The 18,678-nt window shown below is 43.3% G+C and overlaps 1 protein-coding gene and 1 long non-coding RNA gene across 4 annotated transcripts; one reads left to right on the top strand and one right to left on the bottom strand.

Annotated features, from left to right (window-relative positions):
- The first annotated feature begins 111 nt into the window (after positions 1 to 111).
- LOC128754619 (uncharacterized) lies at positions 112 to 4,717 on the top strand. Its single transcript, XR_008413938.1, has 4 exons — positions 112 to 299; positions 1,554 to 1,909; positions 3,776 to 3,853; positions 4,198 to 4,717. It is a non-coding gene; the product is annotated as an uncharacterized LOC128754619 (long non-coding RNA).
- Positions 4,064 to 17,649, bottom strand: LOC128754618 (DENN domain-containing protein 1B-like). 3 transcript variants are annotated; one of them, XM_053857356.1, is made up of 22 exons: positions 17,498 to 17,649; positions 17,161 to 17,225; positions 16,949 to 16,992; positions 16,831 to 16,880; positions 15,386 to 15,505; positions 15,230 to 15,299; positions 15,090 to 15,170; positions 13,316 to 13,369; positions 13,079 to 13,189; positions 12,403 to 12,503; positions 12,295 to 12,340; positions 12,123 to 12,224; positions 11,935 to 12,060; positions 9,105 to 9,203; positions 8,786 to 8,873; positions 8,647 to 8,687; positions 8,525 to 8,575; positions 8,393 to 8,440; positions 8,221 to 8,328; positions 6,466 to 6,542; positions 6,196 to 6,391; positions 4,064 to 6,132 (listed from the first exon to the last, which is right to left on the bottom strand). In XM_053857356.1, exons 1-22 carry the CDS (start codon positions 17,512 to 17,514, stop codon positions 5,161 to 5,163), a joined length of 2,667 nt encoding a protein of 888 aa, XP_053713331.1. In that variant the 5' UTR covers positions 17,515 to 17,649; the 3' UTR covers positions 4,064 to 5,160. The 3 variants fall into 3 exon arrangements, with proteins under 3 accessions (XP_053713331.1, XP_053713329.1, XP_053713330.1); XM_053857354.1 differs by having other exon boundaries at positions 4,064 to 6,391; XM_053857355.1 differs by having other exon boundaries at positions 4,064 to 6,391; positions 8,798 to 8,873.
- Between the last annotated feature and the right edge of the window lie 1,029 nt (positions 17,650 to 18,678).

Below are 18,678 nucleotides of genomic sequence, written 5' to 3'. Positions count from 1 at the left end.
ATGAAATTCTGGTGGTCTGCCAGTACTTATGTAAGTACGTAGTACAACAGACAGGCTGATTCTCTCAAGTATTATAGCCTATGTTCGACAGCACAAAAGATGCTAATAGCATATAGCAAAAAGCACTCAATCGCCTTTCACGTCCGTTGACAGTGCGGACTCTGGTCGTGACGAAGTGCACGTCCTTTTTGCAGACTTCGCAGCATGCTACTTGAAGCTTTGGACCGCGACAGGAATTACGTTTGCTTCCGACCGGCCGGCAAACTCTTATCCACGTTCTTCAGTCAAGGGCGGGACATGTAAGTGACAGATAGCTGACAGACAGTTAGCAGGCAGCATCCGGAGGACTTTAAACAGCAGTATTTTTCATGTGAAAACGAACCAGTGAAAGGATTTCAAAAGCCAATACACACAATGGTTACAGTTTTTACATAAAAAAACCAGGCATAAAATATGAAAATGAAGAAAAACCACGGTCATTTCAAGTGGGAAACAGGCTTTAAAAACTCATTTCAAATGAGGTTTCTGCTGGGTAGCGAGTCAATAGCATTCAGCAATAATATACTCTCTAATAGCAGACGAATAAAATGTTAAAAGCTGATTGTATATAAATGTGATACACGTTTTAGTTCCATAAAGGCTTACCAATTGCTCTCAGACAGGGAATGGCGGCCGTGGCAGTGTTTCAAAAATTGTCTTGTCGGAAAAGCCCGCCACAACTCCATTCACTGACTACCGGCCCTTCTCGCACGCGCCGCCCAGGTGTCCTCCCGAAGCCGACTGGACGATGTAGTACACACAATCGGACTGTAGTGGCGCTCTAATGCTCAGGGCAAAAAATACGAAGACGACACAGCGCATGCTCACATGTAGCTTCGGCGAGAACTAGCATAAGGGGTTGACTGAGCTCAGAGAACTGGTTTCCGACGACACAGTTGGGCTTCTGCTACAAGTCAACAGTGAATTACCGTGGTTCTTCAGAGACACGAGAGATAGTTTTTTTCATCGGCTCGGCGGTCGCCTGCGTCGTGCTCCATTGACACCGCACCTACGCGCTTCGGTGTTCACTGTGATCGTTTTGCTGCTTATTATAGAGTAGCTGAAGGTTTTATTTCAACATGTCAGAATGACCAGCTTTTATCTCCTCATCAGACATCTTGTATGGAGTTAGGAAACTATGAGTTGCACAAACCAAAGTTTTTGTTATGTTTTCTTGAAAAATGAAAAAAAAAATCAAAGCCATATTTCTCAACCTGTCATTCAACCGTTTAATAGCAGCCTTAATTCAACACACAGAATGCTGCATCTAAAACAGGGGTGGGCAAACCTGCCCTCGAAGGGGCGCAGACTCTTATCCCAAGAGCACACACACACACACACACACACACATATATATATATATATATATATATATATATATATATATATATATATATATCACAAGATGGGAAAAAGTATTTTATATTAAAGTATATATACTTTAACCAACGCAACAACGCAGCTTCTGATTGGCTCTCGTCAAACACGTGCTTTTTCACGTTCAATACGCCCAGGTAGATGCAGCGTGGGAGAGAAAATAGTATCGACCATCGACAACCTGGATGTGAATAAATTGGTGACTCGTCTCGCCTGACCTCAGGTACCACGCACACACACACACACGCACACACTATCACACTGCGTGTTAATGTATCACCCAGGCGTCCACGTAGAGCTCGTGCGCTCCCGCACCCGTGGTTTCACCTGTCAGACTCGGGGAGGAGGAACTCTGGTCTCACTGGTGCAGCCGGACCTGCAGCATTCCTGCACAAACACGCCGCCGCCCGAGGCTGTACACACTCCAGAGCGATCAGTTTGTCGAGGATCAGAGATGTTTGACGTGACAGTCTTGGGAGTTGAGCGCTTCACGGTGAGTTCAAGCATATTTGAAAAGCTTCTCGCTCATTTAGACACGTTCAATGACGTCGTTTTGCATTTGACTCACGCTTTAAACCACACTTAACCCGGCCCGGGCTTCTTTAATGTACGAAGGTGAGATATGTTTGGCTCCCGTCCACGCGGACCTGTCGTCGATACTGCCGTGCAGTCCGCAGTGCTTGCTTCCCTCTCGTTCTAAAAGAGCTTCTGCCGTCCGAAAGCTGAGAGTGCTGACCACAGCCTTATTAATATTTCAGATACAGTCATTAAATGTTCAGATTGGGAAAATCTATTCCATGAAACAGTAGTGGATCTGTTTGATGTAACGAAAAATATAAATTACTCCATGTATTTCTAGCATCTAACATCAAGTCAGCTGACTCAGTCAGGCCCAACTTCCAGTAGCAACCCACGGTTTGTAGCTTTCGCTTCCAAATCCAACTTGACTGAGGTGACATCCTCTGAGCCTCACAGTGTTCAACTCAACCCCTGAACTTCTCCACCAGTTACTGGTACTAGGTGTATTTCCTCTTGTTGGCTTCCTTATTTCGCTCTTCACAGGTGCTGCTCCAGCACGATCGTATGTTTTCATCTCTGGAGCAAAGTAGTGTCTACTAGCACGGATGGTTGTGGCGCTGAAGGGGTTTTGGCCAGCTACTGACACGGGGTTTCCTTGGAGCATCCTCTGGAGCCCAGCCGGCAGAACGGTTGAAAATCAGTCTTAAGAACTATCATGCCAAAATTCACTTCTCATCCCCGCCTGCTCTCAATGTCCTTTAGCGACTCGAAATGTATCGAGTAAAAAACGTGGAAATACAGTGTTCTGATCCTCAGAATCCATGTCAGCACAGGCACAAATAAAGCACATTAACAGGAACTATAATAATGATCACGGTCATATTTGCTTTGGGAGAATTAAAAAATATTATTTTCATGGGTTGAAGGTTCATAACTTTTGAACTACATGAATTATTAATATAAGAATTATGGAACAGCTTTCATTCTCAACTTTGCTCTGCGCTACTTTCCATTTCCATTTTCCATTTCCAAAGATTTGATGGATGCTGTGTCCTTGATGATCGAGCTGAATTAGAAGGTGGGACCTTGCAGTGGCATATGATCTGTTCCAGATGGGAAATTCCCACTTTCTCCCCCTGGTGACCACCAAATACAGGATTTCATACACAATCCAAGATGGCAAACTGGAAAGTAAACAGGAAGTTTTGAATCAATGAAAGACACTGACGCAATTCTACAAACGTGTTTCTTCTTCATCCAGTGGGTTTTCTAGCAGGTGTTATTTATCAGGAATTTGCTTCTGTCTGGTTAAGGCCAGAGCTTCGTGAACGTCAGTGTCTTCTATTCCAATAACTGGAATGCGCTGAACACGACTGTGACTTCATTGCATGCTCTGACTTTCAGCATCATATCACCCATTCATACGGTGTGGGTCAGTAATGTGCCCTCAACTTTTGCAGGCTTTTAGCTAGCAGGGCGTCTGGGCGTCTGCAAAACATGAAAAAAATGGACGCCAAATTACGCTGGTATATGGCGGCATGACGGTGGCCAAGCTGCAGTCGAGAATCAGGCGTCCATTTTTTCATGTTTTGCAGACGCCCTGCTAGCTAAAAGCCTGCTTGGTACTGCAGGCTTTGCTTCAGCTCTGTTCTGAATGACTCAACTTTAATGGCTAGGAGGCTCAATAGGAGCCGACTGGCCTACGTGAAAGGGTGAAACTGAAATCAGCCATCCAGTGGACTGATCCAACTCAACTGTTTCCAGGGTGTTCTGCATCCCCAAGGATGCCTGGATGGATTTTTTTTTACCTTTGTTTACATTTGTCTTCTGTGTTCAGCAGATGTTCACCATGCTTGGAAACTAGGTGGTGAGCTGTAAGAGAGGTGTCAGGAACAGGAGAATCAACAGCATCAGTAGGGTGAGTTCATGCTAGTGGTGGGTGCTTTCTGCAGGCAACACCGTTTTCAAGTACTGGAAAGACATGTATATATAATGAGAATTACTTTGGAGATAAAATGTGGACAAAGTACTGAAAGAAATGTGACATAGTGAAAGTGGCATATAAGCAATATAAACTAAAGGCATAACAAAATCATTCATTTATTTTCATTTTACTTATTTTTCCAAGAGCAGATATGTGCATTTCCATCTGGTAGGCATCTTCATCAGTAGTCAAATGACTTGTTACTTCTGTCGCAAAACAGCTGTCCGTCGTCCTCCTTCACTCCAAACCCGGCTGTTTGTCTCTGTGCCTTTTCTCAGCGAGCCGTCACCATGACGATGCAGACTGGAGCTGAACTTACGGGGACCGCCCTGGCAGTCACGGTGTTGTCTCTGCTCAACCTGTTGCTGCTGCTGCTGCTGTGTGTGATCAGGAAAAAAAGGCGGCTGGAAGGGACATACAGACCCAGCGCGGAGGAGAAGAAGCAGGTGGTAGCAGCGGGAACGGACAAGCCTAGTCTCCCGTTACCTTTACCCAAAGAAGAGCGCCTGATATGATCTCCTGTTATTTTATACTCAAATTATAGGCGCCACTTTTAACGACTGAGGACACAAATAAAGTATTACCCATCTTTCTGCATTAAAATGGGAAGATGTTTTTTTTTTTTTTTTATTCAAGTCTTGGTGGCCTTAAGATGAAGGACTTTGTGTGTGTGTGTGTGTGTGTGTGTGTGTGTGTACTGCTATGTATTTATAAGACAAACTATTTTTGGAGTTATGTGAAGGAAGGTTTTGTATCAAAATGTCTATATGCATAAAAGTATTTGTAAATAAATTGAGTGGCAAGATCAAGATGTCTTGTAAGTTTCTGTGATTTTAATTAAGTTTAAGTTTATATATTTAAATAATATAATATTAAGAAGAGGACTGTGCTGAGTCAACAGTTTTACCTCGCTGGTTGTTTAATCGAGGGAATTCTGTGGGAACTGGTCGAGCCGGTCGTAAAGAGAGCAGGAGAAGCTAAGCTTTCATTTTAATTGAAATGCCTGTGAGAACTCATGCAAACTGGATATTCCTAGCCGAATCCTGCCCACAGTTAAGATGGAGATTTATCATCAGGTGATATGGGCATGTAAAGAGATTGATAACCTCCCTTGTCAAACGTTGACAGCTTGTTGAGTTGGAAATGTACCTTGTGCAGCGTTCAAATTCAAGACCTGAACATAGTTTTGAAATTACATTCAAGTTCAAAACTGAGTCTCAGAGTCCCCACACGGGGCCCAGTCACTTTGCTTCAAATCTTTTCTTCAGTTCTGACACTTTGACCTGGGGGAGCCCCTCCTCCTCTCCGGAGCAGTCCCTCGCATCCGATCTATTGCAGGGTTTGTTGGTGTTGGTTGTGCTTCTGGACCTCAGCTTGAGACCGAATGCTTGGCTGGAAACTGGAGGGCAGAAACTCGCTATTGCTGATTTGGGAGAGATTTTAGCGTCCAGCTCTGCTTTTGCCTTCTGGATTCCAAGATTTGGCGCAGCAGTCGAGGTTTGAGCAACTTGATCCTCTTGTTTGTTCACACATTTGTTTTCTGTATCTTGCTGCTGGTTCACCTCATCTATCTGTTCGCCTGTGTCCTCTGCGCTCTCCTGACCCTGCTCTTGCTCATTCGTCACGCTCTGGAGACCTTCGTTCTTCACTTCCTCAGGGATGTCTTCTCCTACGGTCTGGACAGTGTTGTCCTCTTCCTCGGTCCATCCGATGTCTCCCTGTCTCTTTTCTCGTTCTTCAGCTCTGAACTCAGCTGCTTCCTGCTCCTGCACGCTCATGTCCAGGCTCACACTATCCAAGTCCTCGGCCTGATCTGCTGCTTCAGCATTCCAGCTGTCCATGAAGTCGCTGCTGCCGACCGACGCAGACAAGCTCTCCTGACTCAGCTCTTGCTCTTCCTCCATGAACTTTTCATCTTGGAGCGTCTCATTCGTCACGTTCTGGAGACCTTCGTTCTTCACTTCCTCAGGGATGATTACATTGTCAGTCTGGACAGTGTTGTCCTGTTCCTTGGTCCATCCGATGTTTCCCTGTCTCTTGTCTCGTTCTTCTGCTCTAAACTCGGCCACTTCCTGCTCCTGCACGCTCATGTCCAGACTCAAACTATCCAAGTCCTCGGCCTGATCTGCTGCTTCAGCATTCCAGCTGTCCATGAAGTCGCTGCTGCTGACCGACGCAGACAAGCTCTCCTGACTCGGGTTGACTGAGCCATGCTTCCAAGACAAAACACACAGTTGAATTTGCAGTGGGGTGTAGGCTGAAAAGGCTCTTCTTACCTTTCGAACAAAGTCATAGCTGTCAGATCCAAATAAGTCCAGGCTTCGCGTGCCGTACAGGAGTCCACGGTCATGCATGCTCCTACTGCTCAACGTCTCAAAGATCTCCCCGAGCAGGTCCATTTCCTCAGGGTCGGAGAAGTGAGAGTTGTCTTCATCTGTCGGGTCTGACTCATCCACAGGTGAGGACACAGCACTGGGACAAACAAAACTCAACCCATTCAGGAACTGATCGATGCTTCCATCCATTCATCCCCGAACTGAACTCACCCCTTCCAGGAATCCTCAGCCGAGTCACCGTTGTCTTGGCTACCGAGGGATTTGTAAACAGGCCGAGGAGGACGGGACTGTCATTCACAAAATCCAATGTTATTTGATATACCTTCAGATATGCCAAAGAGTTTCTTTTTGTAAAATTATTATTTTTACTTAAAACAGCACAACGATGTGTCGGTCTCATTCACTGTGTACTGTGAATCTGGTCTGACTTATTTGAAATGTTGAACTCTCGTTTCTCCATGCTGTGCAAGTGCCACGTCATGAGTTGAGCTGTTTTCACTTCTCTGCCTCGCTGAAATCTTGTGGACAGTCGGGTGTTATGACACACATGTGACTCCACCAGACTTCCAGAGAGCGTGTGAGTTTCTGACGTCAGACCTGTAAGCTATTTTTAAGTAGTTAAAGAGACTCTGTTTCAGTCTTATACATGTATCCGTTCAGAAATTTCAATAAGGTCAGCACATATTCCAACTTACACCCTAAATAAAGGATTCAAATAAATAATGCTCACTGACTTCTTGTCATGAGGAAATAAAAACCAGCCAGGATGCGGGTTAGTTGAGAGTTAGCAAGGCTCAAAAGGCTGAAGTTTTGTGACACTGACCAGCAGAGTTAGAGATTCACTGCAGTGTTTTACTGGGGTCCAATATGGATTCAAAAGCCCCTCAAATTATTTAATGATCCTTTTTTGCTGGTATGGAACTCTAGTTCCAAGCAATGAGAGTCAGTGTTGGAGTCAGAGTTTAGTTCGCATTGTTACTGCTGGTTCTGTTCTGTACTTTAATGTACAGAATTTCTTGGCACAATTATTTGTCAGAGGGTCTGAAGCTTGGTGAGTCTAGAATGCTGGAGAGTGAGGAGCGCTTTGCCTTTCCTGCTGAGGCTGCTGCCCCCGCGACGCGGATAAGTAACTGAAACAGAATGGATGGAAATTGGTGGATTGGTGGGAAGCAGCAGAGTGTATGAAAGTTCATCATGCGCCCGACTCACAGTCATTCAGTTTAAGGTCTTTTATAGGATTCACTTTGAAACGATGCCTAACATATTATCCTTAACACTTGTATTTTCATCTCAAGTGACTGGATGTGATAGCTTTTACTTCTTCACCAGCACAACACCGGCCACCAGTAGTACCCAATGGCTCACAGACACCATGTTTTTCTTATAGTTGGAAAAAATCAAGCATACAATTAAGAGTAACACTGGAAGGTTTTTCAGTAAATGGTAACCTTTTCTTACATATTTCAGCTCACTTGACTCCCTCCCCTCAGACTAGTTCCTAGGTCAGACATTTCTATTTCACTGTTTTTGATGTGCAAGACTACCTTCTCCAGTTTCCACTTCTACCTCTATTTTATTTTATTTTATTTTTATATATTTATTTACATTGTATGTGTTATTGTTTATTTTATTGAAAAAAAGGAAAAATCTGGAAGAATGACATGTTAACATTGTTTGTTTTTTGTATTGTGGTCTGAAATTATAATTATAATTGAAACATGTCATATCCTCCAATAAAAATATGTACAAAACAATAAATAAATTCGCGCAAAATGCGGGAAAACAGATTTGTTCAGTTCATCTGAAGCTATCTCAAAGACAAACAAAGCTAGTCGATCGACTATGAGGAAACAGAATCGTGATCTTTGCAAGGCAAATAGGACTGTCATTTCATCAAGAGGTGATGAAAGTGATGGCACTCCAGTGTGGTAACACGACTGAAATGTCAATATCTTTGGTTCTCACCATCCCGAAGTGTTGCTTGATTGGCATGCGGTTTTGCAGACAGTCAGATTGGGAAAGATGGTTGGACACTGAGCCACGTCTGTGGAGATTGTTGCTCTCTTGGCGTGTCTGTGTCGATGAAGCAGAAGATGAGTTGTTTTAGTACGTATAGAATCCTCCTGAACTGCCTCACCTTGTGCGGTAGCAGGTTTTTTAAACCAGATCTTGTAAGGGCTTTAGCCTAAAATATAAACACACAGAGAAGCAGCAGGATCTGTTATGAGAAACAACAGGAACCTAGCAAGGGCCCTGCCACTACACTGACCTTTGTGTTGGCTTTAGATTTCATGTTGAGGATGAGCGCTCCGCCCCCTTTCTTTCATGAGAAAGACCAAAACCTTCTGTGATGCTGCTTTCAAATCATGACTCACAATTGAAGTAACTCACCTTTAAATTCCCGACAATCTGCTGATAGGGCTTGTTTTTATCTACAAGAGAAGGGATATTAATTTTGACCTAACTGGTGAAGTGACAATTTGGACAGAACATGATAATCTCCTGTCGTTTTGGAAAAACAACCACACACCTGTTGGCTCACCAATAAGAATCTGCTCCTCAAACAGGTCGTCTGGTTCCTTTCCTGAGTTAAGGAGATCCAAGCGATCATCAATGAACTGGAAATGGAGGGAAGAAAGTCATTCAGAATTGCACTCCCGCTTCCAAAAGTTAAGAGAAATATTGGCAATATAAAAGGAAACATACATATGTTGCAAACATACATATGTTGCAATATTCAAAACGGGATCTCTGGGCTAAACTTTAAATGTTATTTTATTTTATTTTATTAATTGTATCAACATCTTCTGTCCAGCAGGAGGCAGTCGTGACTGCGGTGATTCCTGTACCTGTTTGAAAAACTGCAGGTGAACAGCACTCTCCAGAAAGTGTCTCATGCTGGGTGGCTTGTCCAGAAACTGCTCCTTACTGAAGCGTAGTTCACCATTCTGAGAAAAAAATGAAATTTAAATATCACAATTTCCATCATAGGCACAGACAGAAAGTTGGAGTTTTGTTTTTTTGTTTTTTTCAATACATAATCTAGTTTAAGTCATGTCATTGATAATATACAAAGGAGAACATGATGGTAATATTTAGCAGTTTTCTCATAATGAATATTTTATACAAAACTAATTTCCCGTTAACCGGTTAAACATCCCCTTCCGAATGATTTTGGTTTCACGATCCACTTCTTTTCACATTTCTTTTCACACGACACCTCAAATCACAGCGCCAAATTTGAGTGCTACCAAGAGACGAACCAAGCGAAAGCTAACTGGAGTGAACCTCAGGCGAAACTAACCCTAATGGAGTTTGTTGCTATGGACGAACAGCTGTGTTCTTGTCAAAGACAATAGCTGTCGGCTGCCAGTCACGCACCTGGACCCCTGACACTCATTCCCTGGACATGTAGTCGATGAAAAGAGGAGCGGTCTGTCAGGGTTTGAGGCAACACTCCCCTATTTAACAAGTAAAGTTTACTTTCTGGGTTTGATCTCTTCATTGTTGATTGAAAAGGGTATAAAAGTTATTTATTTTATGTTAAACATTTTGCATTTTTATTGTTTATTTTGTCTTGCAACGTTTTTTTAATGTAGTGACGTTCAGTATTATTGTTGGCTAAAAAAAAGACGATGGGTGCATCCCTCCACTCCATCACCCTCAAACACCAGTCAGTGTTTCATGGACTCTCGGAAAGTACTATGCCTTTGTGTTTGTTTAATTTGGTGTGTAATAAATCTGAAAATTGCTATTTGTGTTATTTTTGAGGCTCTTTCATTTCCACAACTTGTGCACTCACAGGCATGATCTTCACTGTGGAATATCTTTACACTTCAGCGCTCAATCTTTTTCTAAATCTAAAAAGAAGACACAAGAAACATCCGACTCAGGACCTGCTGGACTTACGTCCACCCGTACTTACGTCCACGGCCAGCAGATGCTTTTTTTTAAATTCAATGTCTGGCACCGCTGCACGTAGCAGCCCGGCAACGCGTACGACAGTTGCAGCAGCACAGTATCCCAGCATCTCACTCTCTCACAGTGATCTACCACTACAGTAGGACCTTTAACCCTTGTGTCGGCTATTTTGAATGGCATTCGACTTACGTCCAATCTGACTTATGACCGGTTGGTCGGAACTGATCCCGGTCATAAGTTGGATGTTAGAAAAGTTATTTGCAGTTTTGCGTCTTTGTGTGGTTGGACTGACTGTGCATGGCTTTATATTTGAGACAAGTGTATGCGATCACCAGGATCGACCTGGGAGCCCCTGCTTCATATTTCAAAACTGCTGTCTCTCAGGCGTGACAATGAGGAAATTGGGCGAGGGAGAGATGTCACCAAAGACAAGGCCTCAGCTGCTGCAAGCTTAATGAAAATAGTGTCGTGGTATAGGTTTGCTTAATGCTTACCGTATTTTCCAGACTACAGAGCGCACCGGAATATTAGCCGCACCCACCAAATCTAAGAAGGAAAATGGATTTTTTTCATACATAAGCCGCACCAGTCTATAAGCCGCGGGTGCACCGTTGCTGTTTGCGCCACAGAAAATGCATGAGAATCACTTCTAGGATCCTCCAGTACTAGTTTTGAAAACGGGGTCCAGTGTTGAGACTGACTCATGAAACAATCTTGCCAATGTTCTGAACTCCATTCATGAACTCCTCACATCTTATTTACATTTAAAGTGTTTAGAGAGCGCTGTTTTCACCCTACAGTAGATCATCTCTGTTAGCAGAGCTGCGGACACGCGGGCGAAAACAGCGCAATTTGAGCGCTTTAAAGGTAAATAAAACGCCTGTGATGTCATCGGTTTGATGTGACGAAGCTCAATATTTTTGCCAGCAAAGAGCATGCTCATTAGACTGTAAAAACTCGGGATGCTCCGAGAGACAGGGAGAGCACTCAGCTGAAGCAGCTGTCTTCAACCTCTTTCATGAAAGTTCTCACTCTGGACGGTTGCAAAAGTTTCAGATTCAGGTGGTGGACCGCGAACGCTGCATCTGACAGACACAAGACTGCAGCGGATTCCGCCGCGCTTGATTCCGTCTTAAAACGACACCTGAGAAAGGCTGCTCATCTGGCGCAGTGAAATTTATGATTATTTCTCGGGCAATATGCTTCGCCTTCTGAACGTCACACTCAGACCGGCGAGTGTCGCCAGTGACCGCTGGTTCCTGCAGTTTCACTTTCATGAGCACCAGAAAACTCTCTGTGCTCCGTCAAGTGCTGGTGTTTTAAATATCGTATTGAATTCGTGGCGTTGAGGCCTTTTAATGTGCATGTGCTGCAGGATGCAAACTTGACATGACAGACTGAAAAAAGCTTCCGCATTAGACACGCCATTGCCAAGCGAGTGGCGAGTTGGCAGGGAGGAGCGGACGCATCACAAACCGCGGGCAGTGCCTCATCAGAACAGCTGCTGTCACGTGATCGGATTTTGTGACCGGCAACAATTCATAATCGGTGGCCGATTGATTGGAATATCCCTGTAAAAATCCATATATTAGCCGCATCGTTTTATAAGCCGCAGGGTTCAGACCGTGGGAAAAAAGTAGCGGCTTATAGTCCGGAAAATACGGTAATAATCATTTGAATTCATGAGTCAAAGACCCTGTCTGACACTATGGATTTTCACTCTTCACTAGCAAGAACCATAGACAAAAATTGGTAGACCTTGTGACCCTGGAGTGCGTCTCTGTAGCCTCCAAACAGCAGAGCCTGAGCTCTCAAGAAGGCCCTGGACACGCCACAGCCTGGAGACACTGCCTGCCGTTTCAAACACGTCTTTAGCACAGACATCTGGAAAGAGATGTTTATGAGACGCAAAAAAAAAAAGAGCGAGAGTAAAGCATTTTAACTACCGCTTCTGGGGGGATGTTCCTCAGGTCATCGAAGGGGGTCTCCAACATATTAGTGTCCACATTAAAAGTGACAACTTCCTCCAGCCCACGACTGCTCACCCTCTGTCAAAGAAGGAACACAGAAATGTAAACATTGAGGTGCATTTTTGTTTGGACATTTAAGTCAGATTACCTCCAACAGACTGGTGTGGACCCCGATTAAATAAGGCATCGGGGCACTGTTGGGGAGAGTCAGATGAGTGGGTGACTCTGTCAATAGGTGAGCAGGTCAGGTTCTCACCCGCAGTAGTCCAGTAGGTGAGGTGGAAGGACGGGGATGAAGATGTGTTGCCAGCACATGGGGTAGAGCAATGCACTGAGCGCGTGCACACAAGACGTGAGCTTAAAATATATCAAGCAGGAAATGGTTATGACACAGGAAAGAGTGAGCCGAGAAGCATACGGTGGGCGATGATGATGATGAATCCAAATGTCTGGTGGATGATGTTTAGGAGCCACACAGCATTAATAATTTTATATTTTATTTTGGGTAATATTGTGCTCCGTTAAATGGTTTCATTTGAAAATAAAGAAATGAAATTCAACCTTAACTGCTACTTCATTTGAATCATTGTTTGCTGTTAATATATACAGAATTAAGAAGCTATTGATTTTCACTTTACTTTTCCATCATAATTTAAGGAGGCGTTTCTTCATAATACTCGCCGCAGAAACTTCATGACAGCCAGCAGTTTATTAGTTAATAAAATAGCAGAACTATTTGTCTCTGAAACACCTCCACCTGAACAATAAAACACGGTGATGTTTCACTTCCTGTTTGTATGCCACAAACTGAGCTCGAAAAAAAAAAACTCCACTGCCACAGCATATCACTGTCAGGACATCGTGGGCTGCTCACGCACCACACTGAGGAGATGTAGCGGTGTGTTTGTGATGAATGATTGGAGAGGACTCACAGCGCTGAGTTTGCTTGCAAATATGAGGATCCGCCTCTCAAACAGCATACTGGCGTACAGCAGGAGCAGGTTCCCGACATCCACTGCCACGATCAGCTCCGTCAAGTTCCTCTGGAAAACATGATAAGTGAACTACACCTGTTTTTTATTTCCATTTTTTTCTTTCATTGCAATTACGTATGTAGCGGGGATAAACCATTAAATAAATAAACATGGATGATGTTGTAAAAAGCTTACATTTTCAGGAATGGAAGGCAGACTCCTGGGATCTGGAGCGATAAAGTATGGGACCTATTGATATGAATCAAATCATTATTGTCATGGTCATCTGAGGCAGGAATTCATCAATCGGTCTTTGTTTCCAGAGCATTTTAAGGAGATGAGCGAAGATATAACTAAACAAAGCAAAGGTTAACAGAGCAAGAAAGAAAAAAGGAAGACCACCTTGACCTCCTCACATTCTTATAGTTGCTGCTGGCTCCATTCAATGCTGCCACGCGTGCAAACCAGTCAGGAGCTCACCCTCCCCGGCTCTTACAATAGGCCTTGTGTGAAGCTCCTCCCTCGCTCCTTTTTGTTCATATTATTAGCTTGTTTTTTCTCTACATGCAAGTCCTTCGATCCAATCCTACAGTAGAGTACCAACTCCCCTCAACGCAGGACTGTATTAGGGCTCCTCTTGTGGTCGTCAAACACATTCTCGCCTTTGAGGAGACACATATTGATGATTGTCCCCGGGGGGACTGTGTATCACAGAAGTCAGCCTTCCATGATGCATGTTCGCAGCATAGCACGATGCTGTTCAGCACTTCACTGGTCCAATACGTAAAAAAGGGGCTCAGGTTAAGCCTTACTGTAGAGTGGTATTCCTGAACACAAAACAACTTCAGGTGGCTTACAGTATGGTGTAACCAAAAATGAGGCAACCACACCCAAAAACTGAAAACTACCATTGTTACAGTAGTACCACCGTATTTATGGCTACGACTGTAACTCACAAACTTCAATGACATCTGGCTTCAAATAATAAACGAATAACACATTTACAGTAAATTGTCAAACCAAAACACAAGGTTGTTTTAACTATCTACTTCGACAACATCAAAGACCCAAATGCAATTCAGTGAAATGTATGTTGACAGACTGTAAAAGCAGCACACTTGTCATTGTTTCCACTCCGTGGCTTGCTGCAATTAAAGGAACAGTGCCTGCTGCAGACAAAGGGGCCATTTTTCGTTGGTTGATCACAAGTTGACGCACATTTCCGTGAGTGGTCATAGTGAAACTAAGGACAATACACACCAAGAAAGATAGCAATGGAAGGTAATGTCCTCATCCTACTCTCTTAGAACGTCAATAAATGGTTCATTAATATGTGACACTTTAGGAATGAGAATGTATGAGCCTGTCTGATCCCCTGCAACCGACCTCATCTGCTGTCCCTGCTTCCCACTCTGCTTACTCGAATGTCTTTATCCTCCCTGCCTGTCACGCTTCGCTGTCCACTCTCCCTTGTATTTCTCAGTGACTCCGGGATGCTCAATAAAAAACTAGTCAAAATGAAGCACAATTCAAAAATCTCCTTCATCAAAAAAAAAAGAAAGTTAGAATTAAGTTAGAAGTAGACAGTAGTCGCTTTTGGTTTTTATTCCAAATTCCAATGTCCAGAAACCATTAAATCTCTGCACATTGATAATTTTGGAATAAAATCCCAGATCATTTTAAAAGAAAGAAAACAAATTTGAAAGAAATGATTGAGGTTATTAGGGGTCATTTGAAAGTCACAGCATCTGCTTGATTTCTGGTTTTGCTGTGGTTAATCTGCTGAGCAGTTAGTCCCCTCTGGACTCACCCCCTCCTCTCCCTGCAGGTGTCCAGCAGGATAGGACACGGCTACGCTGCCCGAGAGCTGCTCTCCCTCAGAGAAAAAGACAGCAAGCTAACCACTGACAGGAAACCACTATTAAGTCAGGAGATGAACTTGCTTTCCTGCAGCTATAAAAACACTCACCATCTTCAGAGTGACTGATCCAGAGGGCAGGGGAACCGGCTGCTGATACAGAGAACTCAGCAGGAGGATCAGCTCCTTCGTCTGTGAAGAAAACGTGCGTCGCTCAAGCTCAAGGATCCATTGGTTACATGCTGACTTACCTGTCCTTTAGTGAGATTATCAGCCAAGTTGTTCAGAAGTTTGTAGAAAACCTCAAACCATGGAAGGTAACTGTTTGGGCATTGGAGAGTTTTGGTTTTTTTTTTTTTACATTTTTCATAGCGTAATTTATCTTTCTGTCGATCACTCCCTCATACCTGACAATACACAAGCAGGTGTGTGTGCTGCTGGCAAGACGGCAGAAGCCAAAGCGCTGGTGTCCCTCCAGGTCAGTCAGGACGAAAGTAAAGTGCTGCACAGCGACTCCATCCTTCACTCTTGAGATTTTAAACACCATTAACATTGCATCTCAACACACAACTATCAGACAGTGGCATTGCTTCCTCAGCCATCATTTCTTTGATGTAGGTGGTTGCTTGACAGCTCTGCTACTGTAGGCAAACAATGGATACCATGGACAGATCCCTGTACTGTCATGATACAACTTAGGGTTGTAGTTACAATATGCTTAAGACATGTGCTCCAATGATTCCAGCGCTAAGAGAATGTGAACAGCTAGGGCAGTGTTTTTCAACCTTTTGTGAGCCTCTGGATCGGTGTTCATTTTATTAGATGAGTGGTTCTAATAGGTTTTCTGATGCGCGTGTTTGCCTTGGTTCACATCAACACAAGCAGGTGTCCAGCTGCGCTGGCGCCTCGGCGAAACACCGTGGTGAAAATAGTTGGATATTGGACGGAGCTCCACTCCGGTATTGTCGGCTGCGTCCTCTTCTGCGTCCCCATTGGGGTTCACTGATCGCGGACACACTCTCACAGGCAGTGCTAATGCTACACCCCGGCATCAGTTAGGGACCATCAACAAATTCTAAAACGGTCAAAGTATTAGCGAAATCTTCAATAAGGTTTTTCATCATACAAGACAAAGGACTGACCGTTTGTATTGTTGAAGAATATTTCTTCAATACCATCTAGAAAATGTGTCCATAGTTTAAGTCAAAGAGACATGAGATACAGCAGACGGCTCAATTTAACCCCTAAATAAAGCTGGCAGAGCAGTCTGTCAGTCACCAGCGGGTTCTAACAGAGATGTGAAATTTCTCATCTCTACACTTTTATATTTAAACATAAACAAATAATGATGTTGGAGACAAACTCCACTAATAGGTTTCATCATGAAACAGTTTCAAGAGAGACTGTAGTGTGTCCAATACATGGAATAGAATGAAAATGGATTTATCATGATAACTAGTGTTATCGCAGAAATGACAACATTTATTTTGATTTTTTTTTTTTGTCCATATCGCCCATCCCTAGTGCACAAACATCACTTTCACTCTGGTGACCTGCCAGTGATGTGACATGTTCCTCATTCAACATTTCTTAATGTTCATATGTTATATCTTGAATTTAAATGAGAAATGTCGGCTTTTATCCACTTTCATGGCACGGTGACTGCCATGGCATCACTCATCTGTCATGTAATATGTACGTGTTGACGTTTAAGAAGGAGAAGCCCGGTTATATGGATGGTAGTCTGTCGTGTTAATTTGGATTAAAGAACTGATTCAACGTTTGTCGTCCTGCCTCCTTGGAAGCCTGATATTACATCATCCAGTGGTGTTATTATCAAAAATACACCCACCGTTGCGTGTCGTAAGGGAAGCAGAAACTGGGGGTTGTTTTGTTGGAGTCCTGGAAAGAACAAATTGATTCAAAACAAAAACCCCTCAAGCATAAAAACAACAAAATAAGATTCTAACCTCATCACTGGCATCATCCGGAAACTGAAATCTCACTTCTGGATCTGTGGTCATTGCGGAACAAAGACACGACTTTAAGTTTGAAATTTACATCTGAAGAGTTAGTCATGTGTAGACGTTAACAGGAGGCAGGCGTAACTCTTCTCTGAGTACGTAAATCATCGACTGTCACGGCACGCAGGCACAAGATAACAGGCAGGATGATGCTTTACCTCTGTCTTTGGCGAGTGGGCAGGATGCTTCGAAGAACCAGTTGAAGGTTCGCTCGGGGTTTTTCCTGACAGGAAGACATCTGATTGAGTTTTATATATGGCCATGCAATACTGACTAACTATCTCCACACACATCCATATCCAGGAGAGCTTATACTCAGCATCAAAACATGCTGGCTTTATTTTCACCACACTGCTACATTTATAACAGACTTTGCACAATCGATGCAGGAAGCCGCTTCTGCAGCAGTGAGAGGAAGTGACAGTCACCACAAGAACAAAGTGATGATGGTGGTGGTGGTGAAGGTTGCATGTACATAACTCACAAAAAGCCTACCTCAGTCTAGTGCCCATGGTGTCCGGCTGTGTCCATGTGTCAGTCCGGGGGGGTCCTGTTACTCCGGGGATGTTTGACAGATGCGGAGAGCAGCGGAACAGTGCTGTAGAAGCAGTCTGCTCAATCAGCGTCGGAGTGGATACACACTTCCTGCTTTGGCTCTGCTTCGACAGTGTGTCAAGTAAATGTGACGTTTCTGGAAACACGTGCTTCAATGCAAATGACATTGAATTTAAATGACTGTCTGTGGGTTTCTGGAGAGTTTGGTGAACAGTGGAGGCAACTCTGGAATGAATTTGGTCGTCTTTGAAGAAAAAGGTGCAGGGAGGATAAGCATCGTGGGGTTTAATATTTGATACTGAATCCAACAACAACAACCATGAATTCAGAAATATACTTCAAATCAGGTGTGTTTACCACCCATTTTATATGTTTTGCATGTGTTTTACATGTGGTATCCACACGTCAAAGAGCGTCATTTTCAGTATATTTGCAGTATTTGCAACAGTTAGGTTCACTAACTCCATTGACCATCTCATCTATAATGCAGTATTAGTACATTCATAAAACATCATAATGCATTTATGAGGCATTACAGATGATATTATGAATATTCACGATCAAGTGTGACAACTTATAACAATGTTTCTTAAGCATAATAAGGGTTAGGGGTTCTAGAGTCTCGATAACTAGATGAAGTTAAGCCCACAACTTGTACCACTTTATAAACCTTGTCATATGTTACTATATTGTGGAAATTCACAACATATTCTTTAAAGCCATATAAATGTATGATGTCTTGCTGCATTTGGAGATCGCCTTCTAGATGAGTGCTCAAAGTGAAGTGTTATTGGGTAAAACTTAGGTGAAAAAAAGTATAATAATGTATTACAGTTATAACTAGACCTATTATAATAAATATATTCCAATAAGTTGTCTTTTGTTGTCATATTACACTCATCTGATTGTGCAGCTCATACAGTTTTTATCCAGTCATGTATGTGTTTGTGTAGTCTGCTACTATGACAATCCTCCTGACACTGCAACAGAGTGGAGAGCATCAGTAGCGACAGCCAACCAGATCTTGAGTCTGCCACCAAGAGGCCAGGGCCTTGCACTAACCATGACACGTACACGAACTGTGAATCGTGAGCGTCTGAAAGAGGGAGATTCGGTCGTGA

Source organism: Synchiropus splendidus, chromosome 2, assembly GCF_027744825.2.
Source record: "Synchiropus splendidus isolate RoL2022-P1 chromosome 2, RoL_Sspl_1.0, whole genome shotgun sequence".
In the NCBI taxonomy this organism is placed as follows: Eukaryota; Metazoa; Chordata; class Actinopteri; order Syngnathiformes; family Callionymidae; genus Synchiropus; species Synchiropus splendidus.
This window is presented reverse-complemented; position numbering and strand designations above follow the sequence as displayed.